This window comes from Chelonoidis abingdonii, chromosome 5, assembly GCF_003597395.2.
Source record: "Chelonoidis abingdonii isolate Lonesome George chromosome 5, CheloAbing_2.0, whole genome shotgun sequence".
Taxonomy (NCBI): Eukaryota; Metazoa; Chordata; order Testudines; family Testudinidae; genus Chelonoidis; species Chelonoidis abingdonii.
The window spans coordinates 72384545-72407222 of NC_133773.1; the positions used below are offsets into that span (position 1 = coordinate 72384545).

Here is a 22678-nt window from a genome sequence, read left to right on the forward strand (position 1 = left end):
CTAAGTGGGTCACCATGTTCTTTATGTTGCGGAGGGAGGAGGAAGCACAAGGGCATGAAAAGCACATGTGCAACTTCTGTTGTACACAGTTAGTGAAAATATTCCAAATTGCAGTGCTGGGGCACCCGCACACCATGAGTAGGAAATATATTTTCAGTATAACCAAAAAAGTGTTATTTAGATTTAATTACAAGTCGATGGAGAAAGACTGAAGAAGTTTGGTCAGAGGTTTGCAGTTTCTGCAATTTCACAGCATTATCACAGACTACTTAAGCAACTGAAGTTGCAGAAAACTTCACTGCTAGTAAAAGCCATACATGGTGGAAATCCTGCCCAGCTGGTCAGGGCCGGCTTTAGGGAAAATGGCATCCTGGGCAAACTTGCATTTTGGTGTCCCTCACTGCCTCTGGCCCCATGGGCTCCCCACCCTCCCTTCCCCCCTAACCCCTGCACTGTGCTCCCTTTGCCCCTAATGCCTGCTGTCCCTCCTGCACCCATAATCCCTACACCCCCTTCACTCCCAATCTCTTCCCCCCTTCTGTGCCCCCAACCCTTGCACTGTACCCCATTCCCCTCAACGTCTGCACTCCCCTCCTCTGCCCCCTTTGCCCCTAACCCTTGAATCCCCTTCCGACACCCATGTCGGGAAACTGACCGGATGCACAAAGCAGCTGGCATTGCTGCTTGCTCCCCCCACTAGACCGTTGCTCCTCCACACTGCACAGTTCTATGGCCCTGTGAGGGGGGGAGCAAGGAGCGATGTCAGGGCTTCCTGCATCCAAGTCACTTTCCCTGCGGGCTGTGTAAGGGGAGGGCAGGAGAGCAGCAGCTCCGGATGCCTCAGCACATCCCAGTTGGAGAAGTGACTTGGATCCAGGGAGCACTGGTGTGTGTTGGGAGACTGTGTTGAGGGGTGTGTGTAGTTCAGACTCCTGACCATGGGTGCTTTCTTAAAAAGACAGTGCACTCACTCACTCAGGCATACACATTCAGACACAGGCAGCTGCCAGCAGCTCTGGACCCAGAGAGGCAGCAGCACACACACATTCCCCGTCCTGTCATCCCAACTTAGTGGAAATTGGGTACATGGGTGGAATGGAGGGGAAGACCCTGCTATCAGCCCCCTCACAGAGCAGATAGGAAGACACTCCCAGTCCAGAGTGGCAAGGGGCAACTCCAGGGAAGAACGGGGTGTGAGTGTACAGGAACAACAGCAGCTGCACATGTGGAGCAGGGCGGAGGAGGGGCACCCCTGCTCCAGAGGAGTCACCTGGCTCTGACAGCTGGTCATCCAACTGTGCCCTGCAACTCGAGTCTCTTCCCCTCGCCCATGCTGCTGCTGCCTCTCGCCAGATCAGATGAGAATCCAAACCTTGTGCACAGCACCCCCATGGGCAGGCCGCCAAAGGCTGGCCTTGGCTGTTATTACAGAAACACTACTGTAATTTATGCAAACTTCAATGCGCTATTGAGCAGAGGATGTCTGAGATTCAGCTAGACTAGCAAAGTATAAAATTCCTGCGTGTTCAACCAACCAGACTCCAGCACAAATCAAAAATCAGCTGAACTTTTGGAGAAGGCAGCTGATATCCTTCAGGACGGTTTCAGACCTTTAAAACATAAGAAAACAAAAACTGTGCTTTAAAAAGGGAGTAATTCCTAAACTTTTCAAAGCACAGCCAGTACCTTTTGTGATACAGTCACAAGCAGAAGCAGAACTACAGCACTTATAGTACTCTAGAATTTTATCCAAGAGTAAGGAGCACCTCTATAGCACCAGTAATGAGGAAAAACAGGGCAGTCAGTAGCTGTGATTATTTCCAAGTACTCATACATTTGCATCCTTAACTGGTGGTAAGACATTGCCCAACCCTACCAACAACAAATGGAAACTGAAGACAGTGATAAGAAGTACCTCACAATTCGCACATGTAAAGGGGATTATTTCAATTCACAGTTTTGGTTTATCCAAATACTCAAGCAAGTGATACATGCTATAGTTCTGGATAACAGCAGTTTACAACATACGATAGCAAATCTTTTCTTGGCTTCTAGAAAGGAAGTGCATGCCATCACAAATCTGATACCAACATTGTTTGTAGAACATCATTTGAGTTTCATATGGACTCATTAAACTCAATCTACAGAGAGATGCTTAAAAAACAATGATCAAAAGCGAAATTGTGCACACCCAGATGTAAACTTTTCCACAAGAAAACCTGTCTTATTAAAAGACTGAGATAATTCATGGAAACCCAGAATGATGACATCATAGACTGATCCTCTGTCTCATTGGATAGAAGTGCCACCAAACATGTAAACCAGTTTTCAAGATGTCCTACACTAGCAATGCCTATTGCAAGCACCAAGCCTACAATACAACCGTAAACAGCGACTTGTGATGTTACCAGTGATGCTCATATCCCTGTTTCTACAAGTGACCTTAGCATTACAAATCAGGAAGATGTTTCTGATTCAGTTACACCACCAAGTCCAGACCCTGATATAATGTCCATGAGATGTTATCTAGAGAGAAGATGTAAACCACCTCTCACGTTTAACATATTTATTTCTTAATATTTTAAGAATACTTGATTCGTAACTTTATGTCCTTTTACATTTAAAGGGGGGAGAATATGTAGTCTAAAAGAAAACAGTATTTCTTTGAATAGTTTGTAAGCCTTCTAGCAGTGCTCACCATTTTTTAGGTTTGGAAACAGGCCAGCAATGAGAGTACTAGCATGTATATAGCTAGGCCTTGCATGTTTGCATATAGTGAGTACACAGTCATGCGGGACGAAGATGTGCGCATGCAGTTTCCTCACATTCTTGTTCTGTAAAAAGCAAAACACGCAAAACCTGATCATTGTGATCCACCCATGTCTCATATCTAGCAGTGAAACCTCTGTGTTCTGAGCAAGCTGTAACTAGTGGAAAGTACAGCCTTTCATTTGTTTAGCAATATAAATTGCCATGAACACTTCTCCACTACTTTGATCTGTGCACTGGGAGAGACAGTCACACAGTGTGTGTCTGACTTCCCACAACAATCATGTTCCCAGGTAACTACCACCCACTAGGAGAGCCCCACAAGCATGCAAAACAGAACTTTCTCCAGATCTAAACTACATAAGTCACTCTTGCAAAAGCGAAGACCTTTCTAAAAATCAATCAACTAAAATGAGTGCATCAAAAATTTAGCCTAATTAGTTAACAAAATAACGAGAGAAATGAGCTATTCTACCAACATCACTTTTTTTAAAAAGTAAAATGAATAAATAAAATACCAGGTGCTAATGTAAGCTTCACCATCATGGCTGCCTCCTCCATCACTTCCTAAAACCCCAGACCTTCATCCTAATCCCAAAAAGCGTCCTAACCAAACTAGGCAAATAATAAATAATAATAATCATCATCATCATCCAAACATGATGGCCACTCTACCAGCTCCTACCCATCACCTAATGTCTGATTTTGTTTTTATTTTAACAGCAGCTCCAGCTCATCTCAACCAATTTATTATCTTTTACACCAAAAAATCCTCAAACCTCTTCTAAAATTCCAGTATCAAAAAATTAAAAGCCCTACTAAATACTTGACATTTCAAATGCTTTCTTTTCTATATCTTTAATAAAAGTTAAAAGAATTTTTAATACTGTATTTGCCATAATAGGATACAGAATACTGTATTTGCCATAATACTGTATTTGCCCCTGCATACCGAACCCCAAACACTGTTCAATGTTAAACACTAACTACGTTTATTTAGCATCTTTACTCTCCTATATTCCATCTAAATTAATACAACAGACCTCACTTCTTTCAGAACCAATGCAAAACTCATTTCTTCAGTCTCAACTTTCTCTCAGCAAGTTATTCACACAAACACTTGTTACTGATAAATTAGGCAAGCAATTTTTCCTATGGACTCAAAAGGCAGAAAGGACCACCACAAATCTCTCATAGGGGAGGGGCTCAGATACTACGTTGTTGGGGGCCATAAAAATACCTAGACAGAAAAATGTGAGGTATTTGAACAAAGAGAAGAAGGTTGTTTCATGCATAGATTCACTATAGAAAAAGGACAAGAGGGAGGAATGGGAGAAGGAAGGAAACAAATGGGGTGTGTGAACGATGATACAAAAATTTGATGGAATACCTTAGAAATCAGAAAAAAGTACTGAAACACCAAGAAGTTGGGTATGTGAAGGGGGCCATTATTCAGTATCGCTAAGACTGTTCATAGATTAGTACTAGGGGTAGCCGCATATGTAGATAAGTATCTATGTGTTATGGAGAAAAGAACATGCCATGGAAGACAGATAAAAGGGAGAGAAAAGATTGTGCTGTATATTCCAGCATCTGCTGCCAACCTTAACTTCACCACTTCCACCTGAACTGAGCACATTTCTCCAGCCTTGTTCCCTGGATCTGTTTATCCGTTCCATCTGGAGAAGACAAAAAAAAGGGAAATAAAAGTTCAAGTATTCATTTTTTTAATAAAAATTCAATTTCACCGTTAAAAATAAAATTTAAACATAGTTTACCCTTTCCTTTTCCAGTCTTCTTATCTGATCAGCTTTCAATAAACCAATCTGCAAATTTGAACAGTTGGAATATTAAACTATATATTCTGAGGTAATTTATGACACACTTCACAAAGGAACATTTTATTACTTAAAGCATCATTGTAAATAGAAAAAAAGCCAAAGTATTTTGTCTACCTGGTCTCTTTGTCGTTTTTCCTTCTCAAGTAACTCGAATCTTCTCTTTTTTGCAGCTTCCTGAAAAATATGAGAGAGAGAGAGAGAGAGAGAGAATGTATGTGTGTGTATATATTTAATTTATCAATTTAATCAATGAATACTACTTTCAGCAAATTTTTAGATCAAGAAGGTTAGTACTCCAGTGGCAGAGGCATGCCCAGGAAGGCAAAAATTAAGAAGTTAGAGGATATTTGGAGGAAAGAAATAAGGAGAAAAGGTTTGGAGGTTTTATTCTGCATTTTTTAAATTTTTGTTCTGGTTTTGGTTTTGATGTAGCTTGAAAACAGGTATATGGGAGTCTTTATACCTCAAACATTTTCTTCCTTTCTTCTCTTGGATTCATTTTCTTCATTGGAGTTGGATGGGCCTAAATAAAAGGTAAAACTACAAATTAGGTATGTCAGTGCATGGTACTTTCTAGATCCCAAAAATAATAGGAAAGTGAAGTCAGGAAGTGAGAGAGCACTAATTTAAAATCTAACAATATTTCACAATGCAGTTTCATTTATTATTCAGAAGTATGCCTGAAACAGAAGATGCTGTTAAGATCTAGGGTGAGTTTCATTGTAATTCTTCATTTGCTCTTGACCATGGGTTCTATCTGGTCAAAACAAATGAGCAAATAGTTTTAAAAGCTCAGTTTTATCTTTCTTGTTAATTTCCCTTCTCTGAGAATATCAAATGCTCACTGATCCTCTATGCCCTCCTCCTTAACAAGCTGAAGGTCCCTGGAGATATCAATGAGAGTGCTCACTGGGAAAACAAGTTGGCCTCAAAATTTCCAACTACAGATTTTGTTCAAACTATAGTTAATACTTCATTCTTATGTAATACTGCTAACTGGTATTTATGTACAGCAGAACTTCGGAGTGACAAACACTAGAGTTACAAACTGACAAACTGACCAGTCAAACACACACCTGCTTTGGAACAGGAAAAAGACAGTTACCTTTTCTGTAACTGGTGTTCAAGATGTATTACTCATATGTATTCCACAATAGTTGTGCATGCTTGCCACATGCGCCAGTGCTGGAAGTTCTTCCCCTAGCAGTACCCATAAGGGAGCGCCCCAGCGACCCCTGGAGTGGTGCCTCCATGGCACAGTATAAGGGACGCTGCGCACTCACCCCATCCTCAGTTTCTTCTTGCCAGACAACTCCAACAGAGGGGAAGGAGGGCTGGATGTGGAACAGACATGAGCAACACATCTCAAAGAACACGAGTTACGGAAAAGGTAACTACCTTTTCTTCTTTGAGTGATTGCTCATGTGTATTCCACAATAGGTGATTCCAAGCTATATCGGTTGGAGGTGGGTAGGAGTTCACAAATTGTCAGGACAGAGCACAGCCCTGCCGAATCCAGCGTCCTCCCTGGTCTCAGAGACGAACGCATAAAGCGAGGTGAACGTGTGAACTGAAGACCATGTGGCAGCCCTGCAAATGTCCTGAATGGGGACATAGGGTAAAAGGGCAGCTGATGAGGCTTGCACCCTAGTCGGGTGTGCCCTCACAATTGAGGGCGGAGGAATTCCCGCTAGGTCATAACAGTTATGGATGCACGAGGTGATCCAGTTGGAGAGCCGCTGAGTGGAGATCGGCTGATCCCTCATGCGTTCGGCCAAGGCAATGAACAGCTGCAAAGACTTCCTAGTCCAGTCCAGGTAAAAGGCCAGAGCCTGTTTCACATCAAGTGTGTGAAGGTGGCGCTCCTCGCTGAACTCATGTGGCTTGGGGCACATAACCAGCAGGAAAACATCCTGACTCATGTGGTAGGCAGAGACCACCTTCAGGAGGAACGAAGGATGTGGACAGAGTTGGACCTTATCTGTATAGAACACCATGCATAGGGGCTCAGAGTTCAGGGCTCTGAGTTCCAAGACCCGTCTAGTTGACATGATCACTACCAGGAAGGCTACCTTCCACGAGAGATGCCATCAGGAGCAAGTAGCCAATGGCTTTAAAGGAGCGACCCGTCAACCAGGCCAGCATCAAGTTCAGGTCCCACTGCAGGAATGGGGGCCTAACGTACGGGAAGAGATGATCCAACCTTTTCAGGAATCGGCCAGTCATAGCGTGGGAGAATACTGCATGCCCCTGAATTGGCAGGCTGGAAGCCATGTTGGACAAGTGTGCCAGGCCTTGGGACAAGTGTGCCAGGCCTTGGGCTCTAAGATGAAGGAGATAGTCCAAAACTAGCTGGATTGGGACAGCCACAGAGGAAATGCCCCGCTCAGCTGCCCACCGGGAAAACTGAGACCACTTTGCCAAGTAGGCCCGACGCGTGGAGGGTTGCCTGTTTTCCAAGAGGATGCACTGAGCCCTTTCTGAGCACATCCTTTCCTCCCACCTAACAATTGAGCAGCCACGCCATGAGGTGGAGTGCTGCTAAATTGGGGTAGAGGAGGCAGCCCTGGTCCTGGGAGAGGAGGTCCGGGCGGGACGGCAACAGCCATGGCCACGGCGGGGCAACCATCAGGCTTGTGAAGGTCCTGTACCAATGTTGCCTGGGCCATGCTGGGGCAACCAGGAGGACCCTGGCCCTGTCCATCTTTATCTTTTCTAAGACCATGCTGATCAGCGGAAACAGGGGCAAGGCACAGAGAAGCTGGCCTGACCAGGATAGGAAGAAGGTATCGGAGAAAGCACCCCCTCCGGAGCAGAACTGAGAAGATCAGTGGTTCTGCTGAGTTGCAAATAGGTCCATGTGGGGAATTCCCTACTCTTGGAAAAAACTGTGCACCACCTCTGGGTGTAGAGATTACTCGTGCTGAGAGGAAAAGTCTCGGCTCAGGCAATTTGCCCACGAGTTCCGGGTGCCCAGTAGGTGGTAGGCAAAAGTCATGGGCTATACAGAAGTCCCACAGCCTGAGGGCTTCCTGGCAGAAGGCAGAGGACCGGGCCCCACATTGCCTATTGATGTAAAACACTGAGGCCATGTTGTCCAAGAGAACCCTGACCACTCTGCTCTTCAGGTGCAAGCAGAAGGCCATGCACGCCAGTTGGACCGACCTGAGTTCCTTGACGTTTATATGCAGGGCAAGGTCCTGTGGGGACCACAGACCTTGGGTCTGAATGTCCTCTACATGGGCTCCCCTCCCCAGGTCCAATGCATCGGAGACTAGCTCCACTGACAGGGGCTTGCCCCTGAACGGGACCCCGTGGAGCATGTTTCCTGGGGAGGATCACCATTGTAGGGAGGCGAGCACTGACTGGCTCAGCCACTGTGAGGACCCTGTCCATCCTGTCCCTGGCCTGGGAGAACACCAAGGCCAATCAGAGCTGGAGGGGCCTCATCCTGAGTCTAGTATAGCAAACCACATACATGCACACCGACATGTAACCCAGGAGCTGGAGACACACTCTGCCTGTCGTCATGGGAAACCTTGTGACTGTGTCGATGAGTCCTTTCAAGGACTGGAATATGTCTGGTGGGAGGGAGGCCCTAGCTGATGTTGCATCCAGGACTGCACTGATAGTCCTGGTACAGCGCATAGAGTTTAACAGGCTCAGGATGGCGCACGTGGACAGGAGGAACACCTGCGACTGGAAGCTGTCCTTGATCAACCAGTCTGAGGTAGGCGGCCGCCACCACAGATGTGCACTTTGTGAATACTTTGTGAATACCCTGGGAGCAGTGGACAGGCCAAACGGGAGGACCATAAATTGGTAGTGCTCCTGCCCAACCATTAAATGGAGGAAGCACCTGTGCCCCTCAAATATATGAATGTGGAAGTACGCGTCCTGCAGATCAAGGGTGGCGTACCAGTCTCTGGGATCTAGGGAGGGGATGATGGAGGCCAGAGAGACCATGCAAAACTTGAGCTTTACCATGTACTGGTTCAGGCCTTGCAGGTCCAAGATGGGCCTGAGCCCCCCTTTGGCCTTCGGGATAAGGAAACAGCAGGAGTAGCCCTTGCCTTTGAACTCCACTGGCACCATTTCCACCACTCCTAAGCCAAGGAGCCGCCCCACCTCCTGCTTGAGCAGGGCCTCGTGAGAAGGGTCCCTCAGGAGGGACGGTGGCAGAGGGTGGTTGGGCAGCGTAAAGGTAAACTGGAGGGTGTAGCACTGGGAGAGGGTGTTGAGAACCCAATGGTCCAAAGTCAGCCGCGACCACTCTGGGAGAAAAGCACACAACCGGTTGAAGAAGGGAAGCTTTATTGCTGGTGGATCCCTGGCATGAACTGGTAGGTTGCCTCCGGGAATCCTGTCAAAACTGCCGTTTTCTTGCCTGTTTGCCCCAAAGGACCCAGGTTGGGGGGCAGATCGGGACTGCCTCTGTGGGATTTTTTTTTTTTTTTTATAGTCCTGAGACTTTTTATAAGAGAGCTCATATTTAGAATGGGTAGGAGCCTGCTGCGGCTTAAACTCAGGTTTAGCCGGAGCTGGAACATAGAGGCCCAGTGCCTTAAGCGTAGTGTGAGAATCTTTCAGGCTGTGCAGCTTCACGTCTATCTGTCCCACAAACAGGGCCTTGCCTGCAAGGACTTCTGCTGTCTGGGCTGTCCAGTAAGGCGCAGGAGCCACAATGCCCTCCTCATGGACACCGCGGAGGCCATGGACCGTCCAGACATATCTGCCACATCTGACGCTGCCTGCAAGGCTGCCCTGGCAGCCACTGTAGCCTCCTCCACCAGAGCTTTGAATTCCTTCTTGTCACACTCCTGGAGGGAGTTCTCGAATTTGGGCAGAGTGCCCCACAGATTGAACTCATACCAACCCAGGAGAGCCTGATGGTTCGCCACCAGTAACTGGCAACTCGAGGACAAATAAATTTTCCTCCCAAATAAGTCCAGCCTCTTTGAGTCTTTATTTTTTGGAGTAGGGGCTGGTTGACCTGCTACTCTCTGTGGTTGAACGACTCGACCACCAGGGAGAGTTGGAGGCAGGGCAGGTGTACAGATATTCATGCCCCTTGGTGGGCACAAAGTACTTATATTCCACCCTCTTAGAGATGGGGGGCAAGGAAGCCGGGGTTTGCCACAAGACATCTGAAATTTTTGCCACCCCTTCATGGAGTGGAAGGGCCATCCTGCCCAGTACCGAGGTGGATAGGATGTTGAAGAAAGAGTCCGAGGGCTCCTCCACCTCCTCGGCCTGAAGATTGAGGCTTGATGTCACCCTTTTCAATAGTTCCTGGTGGGCTTTAGAGTCATCCCACGGAACAGAAGTGGGGGAGGGTGAGGAGGTGGCTGCAGCACTTTGTGCGTCCACCGCTACTGGAGGACCCATCACTTTGTCACCCTCCAGGCACAGCACCGAAGATGCACATTCCACCTACTCCCTTCTCCGAGACTAAGACAGGGAGGCCAACGGCCGTTCTGAGGTTCCAGCCACCGAGCCCCCACCAGGGACTGCGTCAGGGGCCATGGGGCCCATTGGTATCACAGTGCCGGTCACGGAGTCCAGTGCCACTGAATGTGCTGTGGCACTGGGAGAGCAGGCTGTTCAGCCTGACTGGCCAGTCCCATCCATCGACGACTACGAAGGGCGGCTGCGCTGGCATACAACCTGCTGCTGTCCCTGGACCGGGAGAAGTGGTGGTGGCGGGAACGGTGCCAACCACGAGACTGAGATCCCGAAGTGGATGAACAGTACCACTGGTAGCAACTGCTCCAGGATCGGTTCCAACGGGCGGATCCGTGATGGCGATCAACGCCCGAGACTGCGGGAGCAGTGCCACAGCAGGGTCCTGGAGTGAAATGATGAACGGGAATGGCGTCAAGGTTCGTGTCACGACTGGCTATAGTAGCTCCTCAGAGACCAAGACCTTTGGTTTCATCTGTCTTGGTTTCAAGAGGGCCCGCTCCTTGAGGCAGGATGGTGCCTGGAGCCCCTGTCAGGCGGAACCCAGCCAGACAACCTTGTAGGGGTCGACGGTAACCAGCATGGACTACACCCGCGAAGGTCGCTGAGTGGCCAACAGTATCGGGAACATTCCCTCAACTGCGAACGATACCAAGCCAGGGGCAACTGCGGAGATCCCAGCGGTGGCTTGCCTCCAGGCCACAGAGCCAGCTTTGGCAGTGCCCCTGGTACAGGCATGGGCATAATGTCACGGGTCGCTTGCAGGGCCTCCTGCATGAAGGGCATCCAGAAATCCAGGGAAGCCTGCTCCAAATGGGCCAGGCTACCCCGCTCGACCTGATTCGGAGGCCTAGAGGCTGATGGGGACTGAGGACTACCCAACATGGGTCTAGCCTCTCCCCAGATTTTGCTCCAGTGCTGCAGCAGAGGAGGCCTCTTCTTAGCCTTCAACACCAAGTCCATCAGGATAGCCCCGATCTGAAATGTTTCTTTCTCTCTTGTTCCAAGGCTTGAAAGACCTGAAAATCTTGCAGCGATTGCGGAGATGGGTTTCACCCAAACAGCATAAACAGTCCACATGCAGATCACTCACTGGACTGGCCGCCTACAAGTGTCACATGACTTAAAACCTCAGGCATGGGGCATGCCCCGGCCTGGGCGCACTAAACTAATCTGACTACTTCAACTACAGGTACTACTACTCTGAATGAACCGGAGTTCTGGAGGGAAGCTGCAGGCAAGCTGGAGCAGAGCAGTTCCAAAGCACCTTCACTGGTGGCAAGAATAAACTGAGGGTGGGGGGAGCATGCAGTGTCCCTTACACTGCACCATGGAGGCACCACGCCAGGGGCTGCTAAGGGCGCTCCCCTATGAGTACTGCTAGGGAAAAACTTCTGGCACCGGCGCACGTGACAAGCACGCACACCTATTGTGGAATACACATGAGCAATCACTCGAAGTAGTACGCAATCAGGCAGCAGTAGAAAAAAAAAAGTAAAACACAAATACAGTACAGTATTGTGTTAAACTATTAAAAAAGAGAAAGTTTAAAAAAAGATTTGACACGGTAAGGAAACTTTCTGTGCTTGTTTCATTTAAATTAAGATGGTTAAAAGCAACATTTTTCTTCTGCATAGCAAAGTTTCAAAGCTGTACGAAGTCAATGTTCAGTTATTAACTTTTGAAATAACAACCATAACAGTTTGCTCAGAGTTACAAACATTTCAGAATTAAGAACACTCTCCATTCCTGAGGTGTTCGTAACTCTGAGATTCTACTATATTTAGAGACGTGCTCTTCGGTTTGCTGAAAAAGGGTCATGGTTTTCTGGTATAATCTTGTCCCCTTGGCTCCCTCTGTTCAGTTAAGTAGATATTTAAAACATATACTTTGCCTGTCACTTTATACAAGGTCACAGTCAATCACTGAAAGAAGCAGGAACAATATAGTAGAGTTCCACTTACTGCAGACACCACCGCTTTGAATTTCTTAAATTTTGTATACACAGAGTAGTGTTTTACTTTTAGTTTTATTTTAAAGTGAAACTTGAATAGGTTGAGTCTTCAAACAGCATGGCTTTGCCAGATATATCTGTATCACTCTGGCCCCATTCCACACCATATTGCCAATTTTTCTTCTCAAAACACATTTTTATCCTCCCTCTACTTTTAAAATCCATTATTAAGATCACAAATGCCATTCAAATTTCAAACACAGAATTGGGTTTTGTTCACAGAGTCCAGTGGCACCCCCTTCAAAACATATGGAACCTTTTAAATAATAATCAGTTCAAAGGATAGCCTACTAGCTTCCTAATTTTGTTTTGCCAGGATTTTGTTACACCCCCCATACAAATGCAGTTTCTTTAGAAGAGGATCTACTCATTTAGAGGTACCTTCCTCCTCAGTCTAGTTCAACTTCTGCATTCTCTGAAGAGCCCAGTACATTATGGGGCACATATTGTGTATTAACACAGACAATTTGCTTAGATGTGCCATATGTTTGCCAGAAGCTGGGAATGAGCAACAGAAAATGGATCACTTGATGTTCTGCTCATTCCCTTTGGGCCACCTGGCACTGGCCATTGTCAGAAGACAGCATACTGGGCTAGATGGACCCTTCATCTGACCCAGTAAGGCCGTTCTTATCTACTGATCACATTGTATGTTTAAGTTTGAAAAAAGTGCTGAATATGGAACAAGTATACTTACTAATAGAGAGAAATAAATCTGAACATCAAATGGATTAACCAGAAAAATATCTAAGTAGTAATAATACCAAGCTCTTATATAGTGCTTTTCCATCAATAGATCTCAAAGGGACTTACAAAAGGAGGTCAGTATCATTATCCCCATTTTACAGATGAAGAAATAGAGGAACAGAGAATACTCTGAATAGTGACTATTAAAAATAGTTCAAGGGGCTCTGTAAACTTCACTTGTAAGTTACTGTATTCGTAAGACTGCCACAAAATGAGGTTACTGAAACCATTCAAGCTGCAGCCAACTTAAGTAGCATTCCAAATCAAACAACTGATAGTATTCTCCCAAGTTCTGCAACATCTTCTTACAAAATAATAATAAGAAATAAATAAAATCAAGCATATATTTGGTTTACCTAATGCAACTATTTCCTGTGTAGATGTGTGTCAATACACACATCTACACAGATGTAAATGAAACAAAACAGATATAAATGAAAAGCAACTATAATATGATATTAGTGACTAGTATTTTAAGTAGTTTAAGTAAGGTAAATCAAATTAGTTAATGAAAACAAACTTCTGGAATTATGTACCTTCATTATTACCACTCCTGTGCCCTCACCTGTCTAAATTTAGCTAATGGTTTCTTCTCATGAAATTTTTTAGATGCGTCACCAGATTTCTTGATCATTAAAGGCACTCCATATTTTGCAGCAGGTTTAGTAATTTTCTGAGCTGGCACAGCTGAAGCACAGATTTGTCCTTGAGCTGGTCTTTTTACTAAACAACAAAAGGAAGAAATGTGAATTGTTTGTCTCATAGTTAAACTTACAAACTGGTTTTCTTTGGATATTGTTGCATTGCTCTGTCTCAGGTTACCTGACCTGTTATCAAGACAAAAGTCTCGGACTAAATTCAGAGTATTCATTTGAGAAAGGGGCACAACTTCACTGCAAGCCTTTCCCACTTTCATTAGACAACTAACAATATAGCATCTTCTTCCCAGTTGAGATACTTCCCCTCCGAAAAGTAAAAATCATCTCCTCTCCCCACAGAAGTAGAGCAAGGGAAATTTCAAATACCCAAGATACCCGGCCTAGGACACAAATGTGCTCCAGTAGTGTCTTCACAAGTCTTCCTCTCCCCCTCCAGCAATTTGTTTGAATAAACCAGATGCAATTGTATCAAGCCCAAAGGATACTCACACTGGTCTCTACATCACACCTCTACCCCAATATAACGCAGTCCTTGGGAGCCAAAAAATCTCACCGCCTTATAGGTGAGACCGCATTATATTGGGTTCGGTCTGGTACAATCATGCCAGACTGGACCGGCTTCCCTGGCTGTGGTTTAAAGGGCCTGGTGCTCCAGTCGCTGTGGGGAGCCCTGGTCCCTTTAAATCACCGCCGGAGCTCTGGCAGCAGGGCTCCGGCGGTGATTTAAAGGGCCCACGGCTCCCCACAAATTCAGATATAAGGCAGTAAAGCAGCAGGGCTCGGGTGGCGCTTTAAAGGGCCCAGAGCTCCTCACTGCTTTACCACGTTGTATCCGAATTCATGTTATATGGGGTCGCGTTCTATCGGGGTAAAGGTGTAGTTGGGCTTGCATGCAGGACCAATACTAAAATATATTTTAGAACATGTACTATTTTGCCAACAGTCAAAATATGCTTTGGTTGAGATATAACTTAGTTCAACATTTATTGCAATACTGTATAAAAGTCTTGTTTGTAAAAACAGTTGAGTCTGAAGAGATCTAGATAAGATCATCTCTTTTTCCTGCCAGACTCAAAAGTGCCCCTTAAACTCTACCAAGTTTAGAAATTTCGACTATACAAAATTTCAAGGAAGAAATTTCTTACCTGCAGTTTCTCTTCTCATTCATAGCAAATGGGTAATGCTTCTCATCTATGAAATTCCTATCATTGTATTCCTGTCATTTATCAAATTACTAAGGTGGGCTAAAACGAGGACAGAGACTACTAACAGAATTAATATCATCATGTACAAAAGTTCTCATTCTGGTAAACAGCTTCTCCACTCAAATCAAGTTGGAAGGGAAGGAAAAAGCAAAATATTCTATTGTAATAATTTAAAAATGAGAAATAGAAGTTCCCCCATATAAAGCACAGGTCTCATAATTTAAGAAATTACTAAGGAACTCTGTAGCACCTTACTACCAAGTGATACCTTTACAGAGAAGCGGACACCTACTTTGCAAGTCTTCCTTGGGTGAGTCTCTTCCCACAACACCATTAGAAACATGTGGAAGGTCCTTAATTCCCTCAATGAATGGTCACTGAGATACCTGACATACAAACTAGTGCAGCATTTTAACATCTTGCCTACAGCAACTTTGAAAGCTTAAGCCACTGGCATTTTGTACGGAACAATATGAATAGGATACAAACGATGTGTGCTTACTTGAAATATCTTTAGAGTTCTAGGGATGACCATTTGTGTAACCTTCCCAAGGAGTACTTAAGATTGAAACCAAATGATGGGAGAACTATTTCTCAATAATTGTGTGCAGAATTTGTGCAGAAAGGTTCCTGGAGCTAGAAAAATAACCACTTTATAATCATGATAACTACAGTGTTAATACATAGATATAGAAACTAATTCCAAACCCTGTCTTTTGGAGATAATGGTGACTAGATAAATCTGCACCGGGCTTTCCTAATCTGGCTAGTCTGATGAATTTGGACATCTGATGATACTAAGATGGGGAGTCCAATACACCTGTATAAAAAGCTGCTAGGGCTGGGTATTTGGTTTTTTAGGGTGACTGGTTGTATGACTCCAGTCAGCCATCCTGGAGAAACTACTATAGCTCACCAGAACTTTGATTGTTATTAAGAAGTAGTAGTAGTAATTACAGGCCAGGGCCACTGTAATGAGCACTGTACGAACTTAACAGACAGTCTATGCCCCAAAGCACTTATTGTTCCTTTTCAAAGGAAAAACAACATTAGACCGGCTCAATGAATGAAATTTCTGGTTGAGTTCTGTCTCATTACCAAAGTATATTAATGAGAACAAGAGTCCCTGCTGAACTACACTTCACTTTTAAGGCCCAAGCTGTTAATCATAGGTGGACCAGGTGCAAATGAAGGAGTCTCCACTTCAAGAAGTCTTATCTTTCTGCAGATGCTGCAGAGGATCCTTGGCTGTTTATCACACATGAAAAGCTGGCCTTCTGGGGCTGTGAAGCATGGTTTAACCTCTTTTTTTGATGTGGACTGCCTTGACAGACAGCAGATTCTTCTTTGCCTGGAACATGATTTTCATTGCCTCAGAGGAACGTTGACCTCCACTTACCCCTAATCTAGACTAATTCTTAAAATAAAGGTGAACTCAGAGGCACTGCCATTGCTCCATCTCAGGCCAAGGGCAGTATAGAAGGAACTGAGTGAGGGTTGGTCTCACAGTGCTATGTAACAGCCAGAGATGGCACAAGATGGCGCCAGCGCATGTGCGAACCGACCAGATACTGCTACTGAAATTCTCTGATTGCAGGGATGCAGATTCACCTGAAGTGGAGCATCCAGAAGGACACTCCTCGAAGAACAACTTCCATTTTAACTATATAATGAGAGTCAGAAGTTTGTTGGACCCTAACTCTGAGATGCAGTCTAAGATCAAAGCTGCTACACCTCTGAGACCCTGCATGACCATATTGTGCAGAAACTGGAACGACACATGATCCAATCCTAACTGGCCATTGGGAGAAGTCTGTTTTATGGAGAGCAATGAGCATCAGAATTAATGTATTCTGTTCATTAATTGCTAATAAACATAGATTAAGGGTATTACTGTGTGAAGGCTCTTTCACAGCGAAAAGATCCAGCTAACCCACGGAGGGCCACCAGGCCCATGGAAGGGGGAGATGCCCTACATTGTTCTGGTAACAGTGATGTACCAGAGAAACTAGAGGGTTAGACCCTCAATGCTGCAGTGATTCCTCTCATCTGAAGACAGTGATAGGGGAGCTGCAAGATGAAGTCAAGTCACTATTGCATAAAAACAAATAAAAATTGAAGTTGTAAGACAAAAAGCAGTTGGAAGAAATTGAACCATCAACTTGTTCTGCCTGAGGCAGAAACTCTGGTGTCCTGAGTTGAAAGGCTCAGAGCCTCCAGCAACAACATGGACCACCTCCAAAATTCACAAGTGTAAAGTATTACCAATTTGTTATGAATAAGGAGAAAACCTATGCAGCAGAAATGCTGATTAATCCCTTGATTGATGTTCAATATTAGCAATCTTCTTACTTTTGAAAATAACGTGGCAAGAGTAAAATGTAACTTTAAAAGTTAGAGGCTCATTTTTAGTTTAAATATGTAGGTTACACATACATGCTTTCCTAAAATATATAAATAAATCAAAGTTCTTTCCAGGTTGTTTCTGATATCAGGTCAAAATAAATTTCGTATATGAACACAATCTATCCTACTGCAACTGAAGATAACTGCAGAGCACTAGTGCATATTTACCTGGTGCAACAGGGGCATCAAACTTGTGGAACACTTTGTGACTGAATTCGTCTGCAATAAGCTAAACAAAAGGCAAAGTTGTTTTACTACAATTTTTATGCATGCACCTGCGAAAGATTCAAGTGTTTCAAAAGTCTTCAATTTCCTTACATAAATGGAGAAAAAAAAAACACACACACACAGCTTTCTTAGGAAAAAGCACAGGGAATGCACGTGAAAGTAAAGGCTGTAATCCAACTTCATTTGCAAACTTTGGTCTTAACTCTGTTAAAACTTACATACATGCCTAACATTATATACTGAGAGATGGAATCAGGCAGCCGCAGAGACAAAAAGGAAAAATAACCCACAAATACAGTACAGTACTGTGTTAAACGTAAACTACTAAAATAAATAAAGGGGAAGTTTAAAAAAAGCTCTGACAAGGTAAGGAAACTGTTTCTGTGCTTGTTTCATTTAAATTAAGATGGTTAAAAGCAGAATTTTTTCTGCATAGCAAATTTCAAAGCTGTATAAAGTCAATATTCAGTTGTAAGCTTTTGAAAGAACAACCATAATGTTTTTTTCAGAGTTACAAACATTTCAGGGTTACCAACTAGTTCCATTCCTGAGGTGTTTGTAACTCTGAGGTTCTGCTGTACTTTTAAATGGAAGGAATTTAATTATTATTTCTTTAAAAACATTATGTGCACCTGTCTGCTTACTTGTTGCTTATACAGGTCTTGTCTTTTCAAGAAGGAAAAAAACCCGACTATTCATGGGAAAACAGCAAAACTGATTATGCAAAGTTCTGTCAAATGCACAAATACACTTACAAATTGAGAAAAATTATACATGCAGATCTTTAGATATTACTAATTACTAGCGTTGGTACAAGTTTTTCAGATAAATTAAAAAAAAAAAAAAGTGACATCCCTTCAATTGATTTGCACAACTTTCCGTGAAAGAGTCCCATCCCAACTTTCCGTGAAAGAGTCACTAGACCCAAGAGGAAATACTGCCTTTAGAATACGGTAAATTACTGCTAATTAACTCCGAGTTATTCAGACCCCATTGAAAATTCCAAACCTACGCTGGCCTCAGGAAGCAAAGTCAGATCACAGGAACAAACAGGGTAACTCTTAGGACAGTGTTAACATTGGACGGTTAAGCCCCTAAACAGTTCTTTAAAAAACTATTTACAATATTTGTTCCCAATGGGGATCTATTCCCTATGTTAGCTCTAAAAGATATTCCATGACAATTTTTAGCTCCTGTAAGAATGCAAGTTTAAAGTTCATTTGGAATTTCAATTTATATACAAGTTGGATTTACACATGTCCAAAAGTATATAAATAAACGAAAATCAGTATTGTTTGCCATCTGCTATTCTTGTTAATCTTTATATTGTTATTTTAATATAATACTATCACCCGAACCGATCATGGAATTCCACATGGGCAGAGACATGTTGAATAATTTCCTTAGACTTACTCCTATGTCCATTTAAACATTCCAGGTTGCTTTAAAAACAAACAAAAAACACCCCACCAACCCCCTCTCCCTCCCAAAACCTGGTTAACTCTTAATTAGTCACAAAGGGAGTTCATTTGGAACGACTTGTAAATTTAAGAAAAAAAAGTATTAAGGAAATGCTACTAGTAGGTTACTGAATTCATTGTCAGTCTCATGTTATAGATAGCCATATGTTCAAATAAATCAAAAACTAACTTCAAGTTTAACTGTACATTCACACAGGACATGATGCACTTAAATTAAACAACTGAATTACTGAAATTCAGGAATAGAAACAATACTTCAACATCTTGAAATTCAATTTGTTGGTAGTTTATTTTATTGGTATAGTAAGTGTGACTATTTGCTAATACAGTAGTAACTATTTTTCCTCAAAATAGATACAAGTTCTTTAATTTCTATTGTATTTCTGAAAGTAATTTCTCATGAGTATCTTACATTCTAAATTTGCATCTTAATATACTAAAAAGTGCACATGGCTGCAACTGAACAATAAATAAAAGGGGCAGGATTATTAAGCTATTTGAAAATAATTTCCATACCTGTGGTGTAAGAAATTTTTCCACCCGTTTGGCTATAAAGATTTTCTCCAATATGGAGTTGACTGATGGTCTATCCCTAGGATTCCTTTTAAATAATTGTGAAAGCAGATTACGTAAATCGTAGGAATAATGCAGAGAAACAGGAGGAAAAGATCCAGAGATTATCTTCAGTACCAAGTTTTTCATGTTACCAGCTTCAAACTGTAATTACCAGAGAGAAATTAGCATACATTAATATGTACACTGTCATACTGGCACAGCCACAAATGACTTAATTTACATAAACATATCAAAATAAAAAAATTATGGTACTTCTCTTTAAATATTTGAAGGGCCATTATCAAAAGGTCTTTTAGATCTCAAATCTGCTCTGTATTGAGTAATCTGATGCTAAATACTTGAATTTTATACAACTCTGCTACACTAAATAAGACGACTAATTTTTGGATTCTAAAAGTGTTTTGTGCCTTTTGCTAGTTCTGTACCCATAGTTAACCAATAAAAATTGTTCCCAGAGCTGGGCAACAGTCAATGGTAATGCAAAACAATGTTTTGGAGTAAAATGCGTATAGTTTGCTGGCCTCCTTCCTCTTAGTCCACAAGATTGTCAATCCTCTTATGAAAACTCAAGGAACGAAAAAATAATTAAAGGTCTGTGTTCCAAATCATGAGAAGTGTTGAGATTTCAACATGAGCTGTAGGTACTCTGGTACCTCTCTGGAATTCACTTTGGAAGCAAATTATGATGAACAACTGTTAGAAAGGGACATCACTTGAAATCCAGTCTATTAAATTACGTATACTGTATATACTAGATCACAAGCCAGTTCGTTTATAAGCCGACCCCCACCCCCAACATGGATAAATTAAAATGGAATTTTTTTATGATCCATTCATAAAACGACCCCATAATTCAGAGGTCAGCAAACTTTGGCTCCTGGACCATCAGGATAAGCCTCTGGTGGGCCAAGATGGTTTGTTTACCTTGAGCCTCAGCAGGCACGGTGGTAAACCTAAGTAAACAAAGTGTTCCAACGTGCCAGTTGCTTACCCTGACGGGCTGGCACAGCAACTGGTGGGGAATTTGGGGGGGGGGGGAGTGGAGTGAGGAGAAGCTGGGGGTCAGGGAAGTAGCCCCTGTGACCAGTCCCCCACATGACACCACCCCTAGCCCAGGACCCCCACTCCCACTATCCAATCCCTTCCCACCTTATCCAGGGAGGGCCAGGGGAGGATGTCTCTGGCCTGGCTAGAGCGTCTTTGGCCGAGCCGGGTGGCACAGCCGCAGCCTGCTCTGGGGGCCAGGGCTGAGCGCCACGGCTGCAGCCTGCCAGCCCGGGAGCTGCAGCTGCTTCAGAGGCTGGGGGTAGAGCAGCATGGCCAGAAGCGGAGAGACTCTGGCCCCGTCTCTTCCCTTCTGGCTTTGCTGGCTATGCTGCCTCTCCTTGCTCCCTCTGTTGTGGGGAGGGGCTGTGTCCCACCTCTCTCTCTCTCTATACCCATTTGTAAGCCAAACCCCTTCTCTGACGCTTCCCTTTTTGACTAAAAAAATTCAGCTTGTGAAGGAGTATATACAGTAAATACTTTCCAGTACCACATCCGCCTCTGAAGCCCCTTTCCAAATTTTGTCATTTTACAATTATGTTTTCCTATTTTTAAAAATGTTTCTCTTCCCACTGTTGTCATGTCAGTGACCCACTAAACAGGGAAAACTGACTGACTAGATGTGGGAAACAGTGATGGATTACACAAGTTAACTGAACAATATTTTTCCTCTAATCGCTTTCTGTTACAATAATTTTAGATAAACAGTTTCTGACAGAAGTGTGATTTTTTAATGACAATACTCAAACAAAATCAAGCATACTAATTTCAATTTTATCTAAAATTGAGAGTTGAAGTGGGATGGGAAGGTAAAGAAAAGAGCAATATACACTAACAGGAAAAGGATAGTCTGCAAAAAGATACTGCTCTTTAGAGGCTTTGAGAGTAAGGTATAATACTTAAAAAAAAAAAAAAAAAAAAAAAAAAATCTAGGAAACAGAAGACACTTTCCTGTCCTTTTTACCATTTCTGCATGCTACAAAAGGAAGCTCACTAATGCTACGCTACTGTACCAAACATACAGACTGAATTCACCAATAACTAATTAAATGTAAAAGTGAACAATCACTTGAAGAAGAAAAACTGTTAACTATCTTCTCGTAACTGTTGTTCTTTGAGATGTGTTGTTCACATCCATTACACATTAGGTGTGCACGCGCCAAATGCACAGATGTTGGAAACTTTTTCCCTTAGTGACTCCCACCGGGGCGGCATGGGAGCCCCGCCAGAGTGGCGCCTCATGTTGGTGCATATATACCCCTGCCGACCTGACCCCCCTTCAGTTCCTTCTTGCTGGAGACTCCGACAGAGGGGAAGGAGGGTGGGAAGTGTAATGGACGTGAACAACACATCTCGAAGAACAACAGTTACAAAAAGGTAGGTAACCGTTTTTTCTTCGAGTGATTGTTCACGTCCATTATACATTACGTGACTCACAAGTTTAACATAGGAAGAAGGTAGCAATCATGGAACAATTGACTGAAGCACAGCCCTGCCAACCGCTGCGTCCTCTCTGGCCTGGTGATGGACTACGTAGTGGGCTGTGAATGTGTGCATCGATGACCAGGTGGCTGCTTTACAGATCTCCTGGAGTGGAACCTGTGCCATGAAAGCTGTTGAGGACGCTTGAGCCCTAGTCGAGTGAGTTGCGGTCGCCGGGGCCAGCACCTTGGCGAGCTCATAGCATGTGCGGATGCAATCCACAATCCATGACAATATCCGCTGCACCGAGACAGGGAGTCCTTTCATTCTCTCCGCAATGGTGACAAAAAGCTGCGCTGACTTGCGGAAAGGTCTAATTCGCTCCAGACAGAACGCCAGGGCCCTACAGACATCCAAAATATGCAGGCTATGGTGACTCGGGTCCATGTGTGGTTTGGGAAAGAACACTGGCAAACAAATGACCTGTCTCATATGAAATTACGAGACTACTTTAGGGAGAAATTTAGGGTGTGGCCTAAGTATATTGTACTTATAAAAAAAAACATAAGGGGGCTCCGATGTGAGGGCCCTCAACTTGGACATCCCTCCTTGCGGACGTAATGGCCACCAAAAACACCACCTTCCAGAAGAGCGAGAGGCTAGGGGCTCAAAAAGGGGTCCCCATGAGGTTGGTCAGGACCAGGTTAAGGTTCCAGGGTGGGACCGGAGGGCATGAATACGGCAACACCCTCTCCAGCCCTTTCAGAAACTGGGCTACCATGGGGTTGGAAAACACAGAATGCCCCAACTCCCCCGGGTAGAA

General features: G+C 43.9%; 1 protein-coding gene across 11 annotated transcripts in view; it reads right to left on the reverse strand.

Moving 5' to 3' along the window:
- Positions 1 to 22678, reverse strand: part of NEK1 (NIMA related kinase 1) — a 118362-nt gene that overhangs the window by 71325 nt on the left and 24359 nt on the right. For 10 of the 11 annotated variants that reach the window (XM_075066367.1, XM_032803645.2, XM_032803643.2 and 7 more), the window contains 7 exons: positions 19330 to 19530; positions 17273 to 17333; positions 13400 to 13557; positions 5074 to 5133; positions 4725 to 4784; positions 4548 to 4595; positions 4374 to 4448 (listed from right to left, as the gene is read on the reverse strand). In XM_075066367.1, coding sequence (XP_074922468.1) covers positions 4374 to 4448; positions 4548 to 4595; positions 4725 to 4784; positions 5074 to 5133; positions 13400 to 13557; positions 17273 to 17333; positions 19330 to 19530 — 663 coding nt within the window. The remainder of the gene's footprint in view (positions 1 to 4373; positions 4449 to 4547; positions 4596 to 4724; positions 4785 to 5073; positions 5134 to 13399; positions 13558 to 17272; positions 17334 to 19329; positions 19531 to 22678) is intronic. The other variant, XM_032803641.2, reaches the window with a different exon arrangement.